Source organism: Ovis canadensis, chromosome 21 (assembly GCF_042477335.2).
Source record: "Ovis canadensis isolate MfBH-ARS-UI-01 breed Bighorn chromosome 21, ARS-UI_OviCan_v2, whole genome shotgun sequence".
In the NCBI taxonomy this organism is placed as follows: domain Eukaryota; kingdom Metazoa; phylum Chordata; class Mammalia; order Artiodactyla; family Bovidae; genus Ovis; species Ovis canadensis.
In genome coordinates this window covers 37,936,492-37,950,829 of record NC_091265.1, presented here as the reverse complement: position 1 = coordinate 37,950,829, position 14,338 = coordinate 37,936,492, and the positions used below count along the sequence as shown (strand labels likewise).

The 14,338-nt window shown below is 35.1% G+C and overlaps 1 protein-coding gene across 5 annotated transcripts in view; it reads left to right on the top strand.

The window, feature by feature from the left end:
- GAS2 (growth arrest specific 2) overlaps nucleotides 1–14,338 on the top strand; it is a 141,106-nt gene that overhangs the window by 30,397 nt on the left and 96,371 nt on the right. For all 5 annotated transcript variants that reach the window (XM_069564979.1, XM_069564978.1, XM_069564980.1 and 2 more), the window contains exon 4: nucleotides 13,228–13,369. In XM_069564979.1, the coding sequence (XP_069421080.1) occupies nucleotides 13,228–13,369 (142 nt within the window). The remainder of the gene's footprint in view (nucleotides 1–13,227; nucleotides 13,370–14,338) is intronic.

Here is a 14,338-nt window from a genome sequence, read left to right as displayed (position 1 = left end):
AAATAGTGTAACTGGGGAACTATTTTCATGATATTTGATAGCACTCATTGTGGTCACTGCTGTTTCAAAGCACTGTGGATATAGAATATTGTGTCAAGAAAAGTCACTCTCACCATATGGAAAGTAGAAAATCAATTAATTTAAAATGAGCTGTTACTAAATGCTTTGGAGAAATTCAGGTCATTTAACAAATCAATAATGATTATGCATGCCATTTATTAATGGAGAACATACCCAGATTTTATAATAAGAACATTTTTAAGTGGCTGAAAATCATGGGAAAAGGGTTTCTTTTTAATTTAAACACGTCTGGAGATTGCTAGATGAGTTAAAATATAAGTACTCACCATATTGACGTGTGTGTGGTCCAAGAGAGGTGGTACTGGTACATTACAGGCTAATGGCATAATGTTTTTTAGATGAGGTAACTGAGTTTACAGTATATAAAGCTTTTCAAATGTATCTTAAGCTTTTAGCGGCAGACTACATGAATACCTTCTATTGTTTCACTTAGTAGTTTGAAAATGCATTACATATCATGCATGAAGCTGTCTAGTATGTGTTCAGTGTTTATATTACTTTGCTAGTCATGTCTAATTTCACACCAGCATAGGCTGCTTGTCCAATGAATAGCTTGCTAGTACCACTGCTCCATATAAGAAATAAGCAGCAATCTGTGTATATATTTATATATGTATAATTATATACATATAAACTATATTATAAATTATAAAAGAGGAACAATACTGCATTTTGTCCCATGTTGTCATATTTGCTTTATTGTTTAAAGACTGAGAAGTAAATGTCTGACCTTTTTTCCTCAGATTCAATGAATTCCCTGTGATAGGATAATGAAGTAAGCATTTGTTCAATTCTTACTCTGGGCCAAATAAGCTTTTTACATGGATTAAATCATCAGATAGTTTAAAACTTAAGTTACATCATTTCAACTCATAGCTCAAAATTCTCCAATGGCACATTGACATACGTGGAGTAAAAGTTGAAATATTACTAACAGTCTATAAGGCACTATATGCTCTGATTCCCAGCTACCTACCTGGTATAATTCCCTATGACTTTCCCCTCACCCAACTTTTCTGCAGCCGTGCGAGCTTCCTTGCTGTCCTCTGAACACAACAAGCAGGTTCCACCCACCACAGGGCCTTTGCACTTACTTTTCTGTCTTCTTAGGGTTGTCTTTCTTCACATGTGTGTATGACTCGCCCCTCACTCCCTTCACATCTCTGTTCAGATGTCATCTCTTGGCTGACACCTAACCACTCTATATAAAGTACCTTTTAAGGTTGCGCTTCTAGATTTTTCAACAAATAGTTATTGAATGGTAACTGTGTTCAAGATGTTCATAACTAAAAAGGAAAATAGTAAAGCATTACTCTCACCTCTCAAAGGGTTACAGTCCAGTTATGAAAATAAAATATGAATGTATAAAAATGCAGATATCAATGGTAAGTACTCAATAAATGGCATGTCTCAATGGTTCTCAAACTTTGTATCACCATAACATATATTGCATTGATGAAACTTTATCAATTGCTCAATAAACATTTATTGAGCAACCAAAATATGCAGGACAAGGTAACTTGTGGAGTGGCAGGGAAGGGAGAATAACTTTAAGCTAATAATTACGTCAGCAGTAAATTATAGCTTTGTTACATCTAAGTATGGGAGAGTCCAAGTTATATGAGCAAGTAAGAAGACCTAACTTAGTCTTGTAGAAATATTTATCTATTATTCTGTAATAGGAATGGGCATTAGTCAGGCAGAGAGGGAGTAGTGAATGTTTCAAGTAAAGAAAATAGCATATATAAAAGCTCTTGAATATCAAAGAATGACTTTGAGGAACTAAAGGTAAATGAATGTATGGATACTAGAATTTAATAGTAGAGCGTCAAGAGATGAGACCAGTGCTGTTTTGTTGGATGTTGTCCTCTATTTTAAGAACAAAACTATACCATTTCACACTGTTTTAAGCAGGAACATGATCACGTATTTAAAAAGATAACATTAGCAGTGTGAAGAATGGATTAGAAGAGGTGAAAATGGGACTGAGGACCCACTTAGAAAACTATTGGCCATTTAGCCTAGGATGGTAGCATAAATACTGGAAAGAAGTAGATGGTTTTGAGCTATACTTTTGGTGGGTTTGGCAGGATTTGGTGATGAATTAGATAGACTAGATAAGGGAGATTGGTTCAGGATCTCATAAAGAAAGAAATGGATGACAGTGTTTTATTTTACAATTGAAAAGGCTGGGGAAGAGTTGAGTTGAGGGAAGATCATGGGTTTCTACATACTGTGCAAAATGCCCCCATTGGCACCCAGGAAGCACTGTGGGCTCTCTGCCATACCAATCCTTTAATTTCTGCTCAAGAAAAATATAAGCAAATGAGTAAGAGGGGGACTCTAGCATTAACCTTGAATATGCCTTAATTGCCATAGTCCTTAAAAGATATTCAGTTATAAACCGTTAGATCAGTAGTTTTTTTTTTTTTTTTAATCACAAACATCTGTAGACTTAACTCTTAAATTGAAACACATCATTGTACACCAACATCTACTGATACAGATAGGAGATTCTATAGGGGTTCAGGTAACAAGTCAATTTGTCAGCGTGCTCAGGAAGTTTCTGTGGAAGCAGTGAAATTTGAATCTCCCAGACCTGGTATTAATAGATGGACAGAGAGAAAAGGCAAATACAAAGTAACTTTGTGGTTAATGAACCAAATATTGAAGTTGGAAAGATATAAGCATATTCTAGGAGTAGTGAACACTTGATTGATGTGAAGAGTTCATGAAGAGAATTTGGCACATGGACTGATTAAGCTGATGAACCTCACAGCTACAAGGCTTAAGCATTTGAATCATTTGCAGACAGTGAACTGGAGACTGAAAGCATTAAACATCATATGATGATGATGTTCAAATTTTGTTAGAAGGATTGGGGTTAAAGATAGGAAGAATGTTTTGTGAAGTTTCTGCCTTTGTTCATGCATAAAATACTAAAGTATTTAGAGCAAGAGTGTCAATACTACATTGCACAGAGCAAGATATTTGAATACATATTTATTAGAAAATGGCAGTGAGCTGGACTACTTATTGGCCACAATAAGAAGGGATTAGGGATGAATCAAAGCAAAACTATGGTTTTTGAGGTTTGAAAAACTACGATGATGTGGGGACAAAACTAACAGAATGAAGTTCTGTTTGGGAGAGAAATATAATAATTTGATAGTTATCCTGGATGGCAAGATATATAAGTGGAAATGAGGAATATTTTTGAGACCATGTCTATATGTTTTAGTGATCATTAAAACCCCCAACAGTTCACTGAAGCCACAGGCTGAATTTTATAGCATTTTTTAAAAAGGTTCCCTTTGTTTCAGTTTTCTAACAAGCATTTATTTATATCTAACTACATGTCAGGCATTTTAAGAACTTTTCATGTAAACTCATAAACATCCATCACAGCAACCCTATAATGTAGACACTATTATTAATGCCATTTCACATAAAGTGAAGTTGGTTTGCATACCTGAAGTTACATAAGTAGTAAATCAAGACTCCAGATTCAAATCCAGGCAGCCTAGCTCCAAAGTTTGTGCTTGTAACCATTCCATTCTGTTGCCTTTTGCTGGGCAAATGCTTTGGCTATACTCAGACTCGTATTTATCCAATAAATTTTCCATAAGCATTATTTGATAGATGCTTGAACTGTGGTGTTGGAGAAGACTCTTGAGAGTCCCTTGGACTGCAAGGAGATCCAACCAGTCCATTCTGGAGATCAGTCCTAGGATTTCTTTGGAGGGAATGATGCTGAAGCTGAAACTCCAATACTTTGGCCACCTCATGCAAAGAGTTGAGTCATTGGAAAAGACTCTGATGCTGGGAGGGACTGGGGGCAGGAGGAGAAGGGGATAACCGAGGATGAGATGGCTGGATGGCATCACTGACTCGATGGATGCTAGTCTGAGTGAACTCTGGGAGTTGGTGATGGACAGGGAAACCTGGTGTGCTGCGATTCATGGGGTCACAAAGAGTCGGACACGACTGAGCGACTGAACTGAACTGAACTGAAGATAAGATGGTGAACAAGAGTGTACACTGTTCCCTTCCTCCTGGACTAAACCATCTAGTGGGAGACAGTTGCTTATCAGTTAATCTCTCATGGAGATATGGCAACAAGAGCACTTGAACATTGTGGATTTTAAGAAATTACAAAGTGGAATTGAGGGGTGGTGTTTTGGAGTAAGTGATCCATCGTCTGGGATTGGGAGGTAATTGAACAGAGATGTAGAAAGGACAGAGAACAGTTCTATGCACGGGCTGTGTGGCTGGAGGGAGAATGGTGAGGATGGGAGGGTGGGAACCGAAGCCAGTGTGGCTATGGAAGAGTGAAGGACCACGGAGGCCACTATGTGCCCTGGAAGCCACTGGGAGTGGACGCCTAAGGGAGGCTACAGAGGCCACTGTGGGGGCCACTTTCCCATAGTGCGCCTATGGAAGTGAAGGGCCGTGGTCCTCAGGTCAGTAGGTAGAAGCCAGGCTAATACACACCATGGAAGCCACATTATAAGCGGCTCTCTGTCTTTATAAGCGGGCTTCCCTGGTGGCTCAGACAGTAAAGAATCTGCCTGCAATGCAGGAGACCTGGGTTCAGTTGCTGGATTGGGAAGATCCCCTGGAGAAGGAAATGGCAACCCATTCCAGTATTCTTGCCTGGAGAATTCCATGGAGAGGGGAGCCTTGTGGCCACAGTCCATGGGATCGCAAAAAGTCCCAAATGACTAAGCAACTAACACTTCTCTTCATGAATGTAAAATCTCAAACTTTTCCTATGTATTTGTGGGCTTATTTTATTAATTACAGATGTGGTGATGTAACTGTTTTTCAACTCTCATCAGGGTATTTCATGTAAATAGACTGAAAGTAGACATGTATTTGAAAAAAATAACGTTAATTGGAGATAAACTATGGTCTAGGATTGGTAGTAGGCATTTTCCAAAATACCTTGTTTAATTCTCATAAGAAGTTACAAATGATGAACCTGAGGTTCCAAAGGTTAAATAGATTAAACAAGCATTCTTGATCATCATCTTATTGCTGGTGATTTGCAGCCTTAAAACTTTCCTCTTTGAATTACTAAAAGTTTAAATCCCAGTGTTCCAAATTTACTGAGCATCTATGGAGATACCATTATGGGCATTTACAATGCCCCAACTCTGCAGTCCCATAAATTATTTTTAAAAAGTTGCTCAAAAAGTGTTTCAAAATCAGCACTAAAATAAAGAATTTCCTGGAATCCATCCATAAGGCAATCTTTGGACTTTTGAAAATGCTTTTCTTTATTGGATATCATATGGATGGATACTAAAAAGGAGTTTTCACCAAAGTATTAGAACCCTGTGAACTTGAAATCTGCTGCCAATAGTCATACATTATCATACCTTAGAATGTACAAAATGTTGTTGGAAAGGAAAAATTTAAGATGCATTTTAAAATAATTTTCCTGTCTATTTCCTTAAGGTAATTTCTTGATTGTAGCAAGGACACAGAAAACTGACATACACTCTCAAAAACATTTTTTGAAATATGATCAATTTGTTTGAGTTTCTATAAGTAATACTTAACAATTACTGTTCATTTTGTTGAGACTCTGAGGGCCTGTCACACCTGACAGTCTAACACCTGTCAGTCTAACAGTCCTTTCTTTAAGAAATCTTTCATATTCAGAGAATGTTTCTCTTCCTTCCATTCAGATCTCACTCTTTCAGTCTGAATACTATAGCTCTGATTTAGAGGTGTTCCAAGATGGAAGTGGCAAAAGAAAAGTCACTGTTTTTTACTTCTGTGGAAAAAAAAAATGAAAGTGTTAGTCGCTCAGCTGTGTCTGACTCTTTGTGACCCCATGGACTACAGCCCACCAGGCTCCTCTGTCCATAGAATTCTCCAGATAAAAATACTGGAGTGGGTATCCATTCCCTTCCTCGGGGGATCTTCCTGACCCAGAGATAGAACCCAGGTCTCCTGCATTGCAGGCAGATGTGTTATGGTCTTAGCCATCAGGGAAGCCCAAACTTCTGTAGAATTGTCTAAAAAACCTTTTTTTATTCCTTCCTTCCACCTTTGACAACAAAAGACTTAGTTAATTTTCCAAATAATTAATATTTGGAAAATTTGCATATAATTGATTTAGTACTTCTTAGTTTAAAATGTTATTTATTTCTTTATTTTTAAATTATCCCGCACTATGAACACAAGAGATTTTAAACTGGAAACCACATATATTTGCCTATAGATCTGATTGTTTAAATCGAAGTATTTTCATATTAAACTAGCCAGATTTCCAAAGTATTCTGAAAAAATTGGAAGATCTAACAAGAAATTGTGACTGCATTTCTTTGTGGAAGCAATGAGTTAGAACTAAATAAATATGGCTGCCCCTCCTGAACATAGCAGGAGCTCTTTAGTTTTCCACAGTCTTCACTACTTCTAGTCCCTTAGAGCTAGCCACTTCATTGTGTTATTTAATCTGCCTGATTTCTTCCGGGCCTTTGAGTTTATAATTTGCGGTTGAGATTACAATATTAGCAATTCTTGTTAGACATAAAATACCCTTGTGATCCTGGGCTAATTAACTTTCTGGTCTCATTTTCTCCTCACATGCATTCTATACTCATGATAACACCCATGTCTCTGTCAGATTTTCACTTTATGGAATGTATTGCTCTTCGTTTTTTAGGTTTGGTAAGAACTTAAATCCTTCAATTTTGTAAAATGTTGCTCCTTTGTGAGACTTTTTTATAATGATGTCTGATCGTCTCCCCAAAGTTAAAGACACATCCTAACATTTTCTAGAGAACCAAATTTAAGCTTCTGTTCAAATACTTAAGCTTCTGTTATATTTCTTACCATATAATACCATGATTTTAAGTCTGTTCTTAAAGAAACAGAGTCTCCAGAAATGAACCTTGGCCTTGTCTGCCTCCAGTACCTAATGTTAGAACTGGAGTAGAGTTGTGATTTAATAATGATTGGTTGAATTGAATCATATTAAATTTCTATTTAAAATTTTTAGAGAGCCTCACCAATTAACTGAATTTTCAAGTGTAGGACTAGACTTCAGGAATTTTTAAACTAATCTCTGTCTAGTCATATGTAAAGCATTAGTTGGGAGAACAGAAGCTTTTTATAGTAACATGCCATTTAGATAATGATTCCCATGTGGATGTATATGTAAAATTAGGCACAATGCAAATAAAAATGGAAAGAATCCATTTCTTGTTGAATTTCCTATATTTTCTCCACTGTAAAGCATCTGGTGCTTCTTAAATAACTATCAATTACATAATAAGGTTTTCATAGAATTTAATTTTTAGAATAGCTTTAGATTCATAGCAAAATTGAGCAAAAATTGTAGAAGAATGGTACATTTGTTGTAATCAATGAATCCACATTGATGTGTCATTTGCCACCCAAAGTCCATTGTAACATTTAGGTTCACTCTTGGTATTGTACATTCTATGGGGTCTGACAAATTTATAATGACATATATATGTCATTATAGTATCATTCATAATGGTTTCACTGCCCTAAAAACCCAGCGTGATGAATCTCATGATGAATCACTTGATCCTACCTCCCTCCTTTTAAACTCCTAATTATTTTACGTCTCTAGAGTGAACGTCTCTCAGTCTTGTCTGACTCTTTGCAACCTCGTGGACTATACAATCCATGGAATTCGCTAGGCCAGAATACTGGAGTGGGTAACCTATCCCTTCCCCAGCGGATCTTCCTAACCCAGGAATCGAACCCGGGTCTCCTGCATGGCAGGAGGATTCTTTACCAACTGAGCTTTCAGGGAAACCCGATGGTAACAAAGGTAAAACTGCCTCTATAGTTTTACCTTTCTCACAATGTCATATAGTTGGAATTATACAATATGAAATCTTTTTAGATTGGCTTCTTTTACTTAGTAATATACATTTAATGTTCCACTGTGTCTTTTCATAGTTTTTTTTTTTTTAAGCACTGAATATTATTCTATTTTCTGCATATGTAGCAGTTTATTTCTCCACCTACTGAGGATATCTTGATTGCTTCCAAGTTTTGGCAATTATGAATACAGCTGCTGTAAATATATGTGTGCAGGTTATAATGTGGACATAAGTTTTCAATTAATTAGCATCTTAACATTTTATTGTCCATCTCATCTTTTAAACCTGAATTTTGAGCACTAGACCTTCATTTCCAGTATCATTTTATGTTATACCAGAAATAATTTCAAAGAGTTCAAAATACTTAACATCTTCTTCTAGCTTTTAATTTAAATAATTTCTTTATGATTTTACAGGGTGTACCAGGGGTACTTTACCGGGTGTACCAACTGGCTCAGATGGTAACAAATCCACTTGCAATGCAGGAGATCTGGGATCAATCTCTAGTCTGGGAAGATCCCTGGAGAAGGGAATGGCAACCCACTCCAGTATTCTTGCCTGGAGAATCCCATAGACAGAGGAGCCTGGTGGGCTACAGTCCACGGGGTCGCAAAGAGCTGGAAACGATTGAGTGACTCATAGTTTCACTTTCACCAGAATTTTACTGAGAAAGCTTATTTAATTATATTTTTTAATTTAAGTAAATATTCTTATATTGTTACAGCATGAAATTTATACCAAATTTTACTGTGGGACCCATTCTCTAGAATGAAATATATCTTGAAGAGAGAAAGAATAGGAAAGATTGATTTTGAATTCAATGCCAGTAAGTTCAGTTGCTATTGTCCTAAATCATAGCTCACTCTGAGGCATGAAGTCTATTGCAGAGTCCCCAGAAGTTGACGGTACTAGAAATAATTTTTCCCATTTTTAATTTCAGTAATTTGGTCTTGAAGAATATATTTTCATCCTTTCTAAAGCCACTGGGTAGTTATCTTCATATACCTTGGTACTGTGAATGTTCAATGAAATAATTTTATTGAGAGTTTTTTTTTTCAATAAAATATATGGCAAAACTAAAAGGAGCAAGGGGATACAGTGGAAACTTTGATTCCATCATGGAAAGAGTGACTTTATTGCCTGCATATTTGAAAGTACATTCTATATACCCTTTGGAAAAGGAAAGATATTAGTTCTTGGCAATTTCCATTTCTTTTTTTATATATCTCTTCTGTTTTATATCTAAAATGTCTACTTGATGTAATCAAGGGGAATATTTTGTCTCAAACTTTTGTGAAAAATGGATTATTTAAACTACTAGTAAAGTTAAAAAAATAAACTACTAGTATTAAATTTTCAGTTCACTGTCTATGGAGAACTACAGATACCATTCTCTCCATTTTTTCTAGGTTTAATAGGTGAAAGAAAATACATAATTCTTTATTTTAATGTTACCTGGCTAAAACCTTGGGAAATAAATCAAGTGCTGAAATATATTAAATTCCAGGCAATTGTGAGCTTTCATGGAACAGTTAGACGTGTATGGGTATAAGAGGCTGAATGATTTGATTTCAACTATGTATGAGCTCAGTTTTTCCAGCTTGGAAATTGGAGATACTATTATATACCTAATTCATGACATTACTTTTTGAGAATTAAAAAGGATAATCTGTATGAAAGTATAGGTTTTGTGTGCCTAGAGCATGGAGGCACTCACAATGCTAATTTGTTCCTTCCCCACCTACCATGTGTTTCAGAAAACAAAAGTCAGGACTGCTTATGTATGAAGCACTGTATCTGGCTCTGTGGCAGTAAAATGATGAATATCCTGGTTCTGTAGGTGTAAATTATCACCCGTGGTGGATTCATGTCAATGTATGGCAAAACCAATACAGCATTGTACAGTAAAATAAAATTAAAAAAAATGGGAAGAGCAAAAAATAAAAATATTCTAAATGTAATTAATCACTATTGCCCTTCTGAAGCTGTAACATCCACAGTGTGGTAAGTAGGGCAGGCACATGTTGTACTCTGTAGCACATAAGTAAACTCTTTCCAAATGATGAACATGGTGTATATCTCAGTAACTGTATCCAGGGGAACTGCTGGATTTGAGGGGACTTGAAAAAAACGGGGACAATATTAGTTAGAGGGAAAGTAATCAAGCGGTCAAATATTGGACTTTCTAAACCTCCAAATAATGGCTTTATTTTTCCTATTATGAATTCTCTAATATGATAGTCACAAGCCACATGTGGCTATTTAAGTATCAATTGATTAAAGAGAAATAAAATTTAGAAATTAGTCTCAGTTACAATCACCGCAGCTCAAGTGCTCAATGACCACATGCCACTAGTAATTACTAGTGATTATTACAATGGGTAGCACAGATATAGATCATTTCTACCAATATTATCACAGAAAGTTTTACTGGAAAACTATTTAAAAGATGAAATTCAAGTTTAGGGGAATGATACAAATAAATTGTTTGCCGATCTTTTCCTGAGTTCTTATACCTATAGTAGAAAAAAATCAAATGTTTGTAAGAAAATATGAGAGAAGGAAGTCATAGGCAATTCAATATATTTTCCCTTTCATTGATGGCAGTGATAATAACCTTTATTGAACACGTATCACTTCACTTGAATTATATTATTTAATTTGCGCTCACACACACATAGTCAATGAAGTACACTTTCCCCCCATACATGTTGAATAGAAGAGGAGACTGAGGAACAGAAACATTAAGTAATCTGTCAAAAACTATTGTAGCAAGAAAATGACACAACTGGGTTTGAACTCAGGTAATTGGACTCCCACCCCCTAGCAGATGATTCACTTAAGAGGTAAAACCAATACAATATTGTAAAATAATTAGCCTCCAATTAAAATAAATAAATTGATACTAAAAAAGAAAGAGGTAATGGATTGAATCAAAAGACTTTAGAAGTGAATTTAATCAGAAAATATTGATAAAATGTAAAAGTCACTCAAAATCTTACTACATATTTTGGAATTATGTAAGATGTAAATGATCCTCTACGCATCAATCACCTTCCTCAAAGGTAATAACTATTAATTTGATGGATATCCTACTTGAATTTTCCATAAATTAATGTTATATAAATAAATACAATGTTCATGTTTATAAACCAACATATTTATATGCAATTTAATGGCATATATGGCCATCTATACTGTGTATGTGTGTGTATACACACATATCATAAAATGAAATTGTGGTGAACATATGTGTTTGTTTATTATCTGCCTAAGAGTATGTACTGAAAGTCTTATGGTTCAACACATACATTCATCTTATTTTTAAAAAATTATCGTACAGAGTTCCATTGTATTTGTATATTATGTACTATTTAACCATTGCTTTCTTGACACACTCTTATGTCTATTTTTTCTATTCAATCAGCATTGCAACAAATATACTTGTTCATATATTTTAAAGCACTATTATATTTGCAAGATATAGTACAAATATAAAATACTATTATATTTGCAAGATATAGTCTTAGGAGTAAATTGCTAGATTTAAGGATGTATGTATTTTAATTTTAATAAATATAGATAATTGATGTTCATGAATATTTTATAAAGGTGATATTATACCATGCAATTTTTTATTGCTTTTATAATTCATATAGGAAAACATTTCTTTGAAAGCCACTATTTAACCAAATTGATTAAGGGGTATTATTATATGCGGGCTTCCCAGGTAGCTTAGTGGTAAAGAATCTGCCTGCCAGTGTAGGAGATGCAGGAGAGATGGGTTCAATCCTTGGGTCGAGAAGTCATTTCCTGAAGTAGGCTCCAGTATTCTTGCCTGGAAAATCCCATGGACAGAGGCGCCTGGAGGGCTACAGTCCATGGGGTTGCAAAGAGTCAGACACAACTGAACAATGGAGCATGCATGCACATTGTTATATGTATCTATATAAATATATGTATATTCATGCAAAAAATTTTTTATGTCTAAGCCTAAAACGAACTTAGCCACAAAGAGATGGATCTTGGATATGAGACAGACACACTCTTTGAGTGACTTAGTAACTGAATATATTAGTTATGTAACTGTAACATCATTGGACAGGAAAAACCCAGTAATAGTTTGATATCTGCAGGCTTCACCAATACACAAAGACCACATTTCATTTTTCATAACCATCTTTGTAAATGACCTCAACAGTCAACATTTTGTTTATGTTTTTTGTTCACAGAGAATAGAAGGAATAATCCTATATACAAATTTAAATCATAAAATGCCTCTCTCTTGATCTTTTTTGCTTTCAGAGGCAAAGCTCTGTCTAGCCCAAATCGTCAAATACTTGGCTCAGGCTTTCACGTCATGTAGAATCAAACTCTGACTTCATGGAATGCCACGAAAACTAGTTATATTCTATTAAAGGAACAAAAAATACCTCATGCAATTCTTTATAACATTTGGTACGGTAAGGGAGCTTTCTAGGGCTAAAAGTTTTGAGGTTAATAATAGAAAAATCTGTCCAGGTTCACACGCTCCCTTATCTTAAGCATTTTCTTATCCTGGAAGAGAAATGATGCAGAATTTAAATATGTTTCAAGTTCAGAGAGCAGAAATCCAGCCAGAATTATTTTTGTATTACATAATAGAGCAATGATCTGTGATTTAAAAGGAAATAGTCTGAAAGAATGAAGGTAGAATGTTATTGTTGAAAAATAAAAATTTTTAATATTTCCTTTTCTTGGTATTGGTGATAGAGTCCTCTGGATGTTAGATAATTCTGTTGCTCTCTTTGGGCTTTATAATTCTTGTGTAATTCTTATTGTGTGTCTGTGTATGCAAATAAGAATGGAGGTGTGTATGTTACATTTTATCTATATTCATATTCATATTTGTGTTTCTTCTTTCACAAATGAGAAATACATTTATACATATTTTATGAGAAATACTGACAGAATACACAGATGAAAGAGAAGCCCCTTCCCCTCCCCATCAAAACAGTAGAAGAGAAAGAGAGTGGCAGTCTGAGCCAGGGAAAGGGTTTATGTACATTTACTCCTAGATATTAAAAAGGCAAGTTTATGTTTACAGGCATAGGTTTTCATACTCTCTTGATTACCAACTAAGTTTCATTTGTGTTTCATATCCTTTCCTATAGCTATTCACAAATCTATTTGCTGCTGTGAGGTCATACCAAAGCATTTTATTGAAAACATAAATGTGTCACTGTGATGACTGCCAGATATTCCACCAGAGTGAGATTTCTTTGTTTTTCAGAATCTACCCTTGAAGAAGATTCCATGCAAAGCCAGTGCACCCTCAGGCTCCTTTTTTGCCAGAGACAATACAGCAAATTTCTTATCCTGGTGCCGAGATTTAGGAGTAGATGAAACATGTCTATTTGAATCGGAAGGTTTGGGTATGTATATTTCCTTTAGAATTTTAGTTGATATGATATTAAAATTATTGTTTGTCAGTATAACTCTCAAAATTAACTTCTTTGTGTGACTCATTTCAGTTTTTTAACTTAAAAAAATGTAGTTTGTTGTAAACTTGTGGAGTTTTTGTAAACTTGCAGAGTTTTTGTAAACTTGCGTTTTTGAAGGTAGAAAAATTCACCCTCTTACTCTTGGTCACCTTGTGCATAAACTAACAGGAACATAAGTAGCAGAATTCTTTCCTGGCTAAAAATAAGCATATACAATGCAAAATAGGGGGATTCTTGGAAAAAATAGGGTTAAATTTTATCACCAGGCTCTTACCTGGAATAGAAGAATAGCTACATGTATTCCAGCCATCCATCATGAGCACTTTTGTCTTTTCACCTCTAAAAAATTATGAAAACACTATCGCGTATAAGCACTTTGTTGAAACATAATTTAGGTAAGCTTATTTTTCGTTAGTGAAATTTGTTTTTTGCTAGTTAAAAATTAGGCAAACAAGCAAGAGGTTAGGGCAAATTGAAAATGATGGAATAAAAAGACAGGCGGGTCTCAAAGAGTCAGGCTCAAAGAGTCTTACCATATACCTTAGTGCTTAGCTTACCCAGATAATTCTGGGGTTTTTGTTTTGTTTTATGATTGAATTTTGGCAAATGCACTTCCAGACCACAGAGCCTGGTTTTGTATTTCCCTGGGAGAAAACATACATTGGACCATTTAGTGTTTTGACGTTACTTGGTACCCTTAAATGTTCAAATCTTTTATATAAGATCTACCCCAGTGGTACTCTATAATGGAAAATATTGGAATTAAAGACCAGTTTTAGTAAGGTGGAACTAAGTGAAGAAAGGAGACATTTAGGGGGTGGGGGAAATGCTTTGGTTCTTTTGCCTGAGGCTTTAAAAATTAATTTGCAAAACCACGTAATACCAAATATTAACATCAAA